General features: G+C 51.5%; 1 protein-coding gene across 1 annotated transcript in view; it reads left to right on the top strand.

Annotated features, from left to right (window-relative positions):
- Positions 1-116, top strand: part of GUITHDRAFT_152307 (hypothetical protein) — a 1461-nt gene extending 1345 nt beyond the window's left edge. Inside the window, exon 8 of the mRNA XM_005833642.1 lies at positions 85-116. Within this exon, the coding sequence (XP_005833699.1) occupies positions 85-98 (14 nt within the window). The 3' untranslated portion in view covers positions 99-116. The remainder of the gene's footprint in view (positions 1-84) is intronic.
- Positions 117-511: the final 395 nt, after the last annotated feature.

The raw sequence follows: 511 nt of genomic DNA, 5'->3' as shown, positions 1-511 counted from the left end.
ATCATCAGGAGGAGTATGGGTGGGGTGGAAGGAGGAGGAGGAGTATGGGGAGGATGACACTGGAGGCTGACCAAGACTTCCGCAGGTTTGTCTGCTAAATGGTTCGGTTTTCATGAGAGGAACCTCCCGACGGCGCGTGAGTTTTCTCTTTTACACCATCTTGAAGGACATTTGACATTCCACCCTCCCTTCTTTCCTCTCACTCAAAATTCTCTCGCGCCCTGGTCTTCCTTCTTTTTTTTTGTCCCCGTGATCATTATCTCCCTTTACCAATCCATGCTCCCTCTCTCCCTTCATCCCTCCCTCCCTCCATCCATCCATTCTCCCTCTTTCTCCCTCAACTCCATCCTTGCCGTCTTACTACTCAATCCCTCTCTCCGCTTTCTTCCTACCTTACCTTGTCAGTTGGCTCGATGATACCTGGCGCTGTGGCTGGAGCTGTATTCAATGTGTTTGCGGTGACTCGGGTTGAGCTCCTTGCTAAAGTCAGCACCTTTTCTCTCCCCCTCCC

This window comes from Guillardia theta, assembly GCF_000315625.1.
Source record: "Guillardia theta CCMP2712 unplaced genomic scaffold GUITHscaffold_29, whole genome shotgun sequence".
Lineage (NCBI taxonomy): Eukaryota > Cryptophyceae > Pyrenomonadales > Geminigeraceae > Guillardia > Guillardia theta.
Note: the sequence above shows the minus strand (reverse complement) of the source record. Positions and strands in the feature narration are given on the sequence as shown.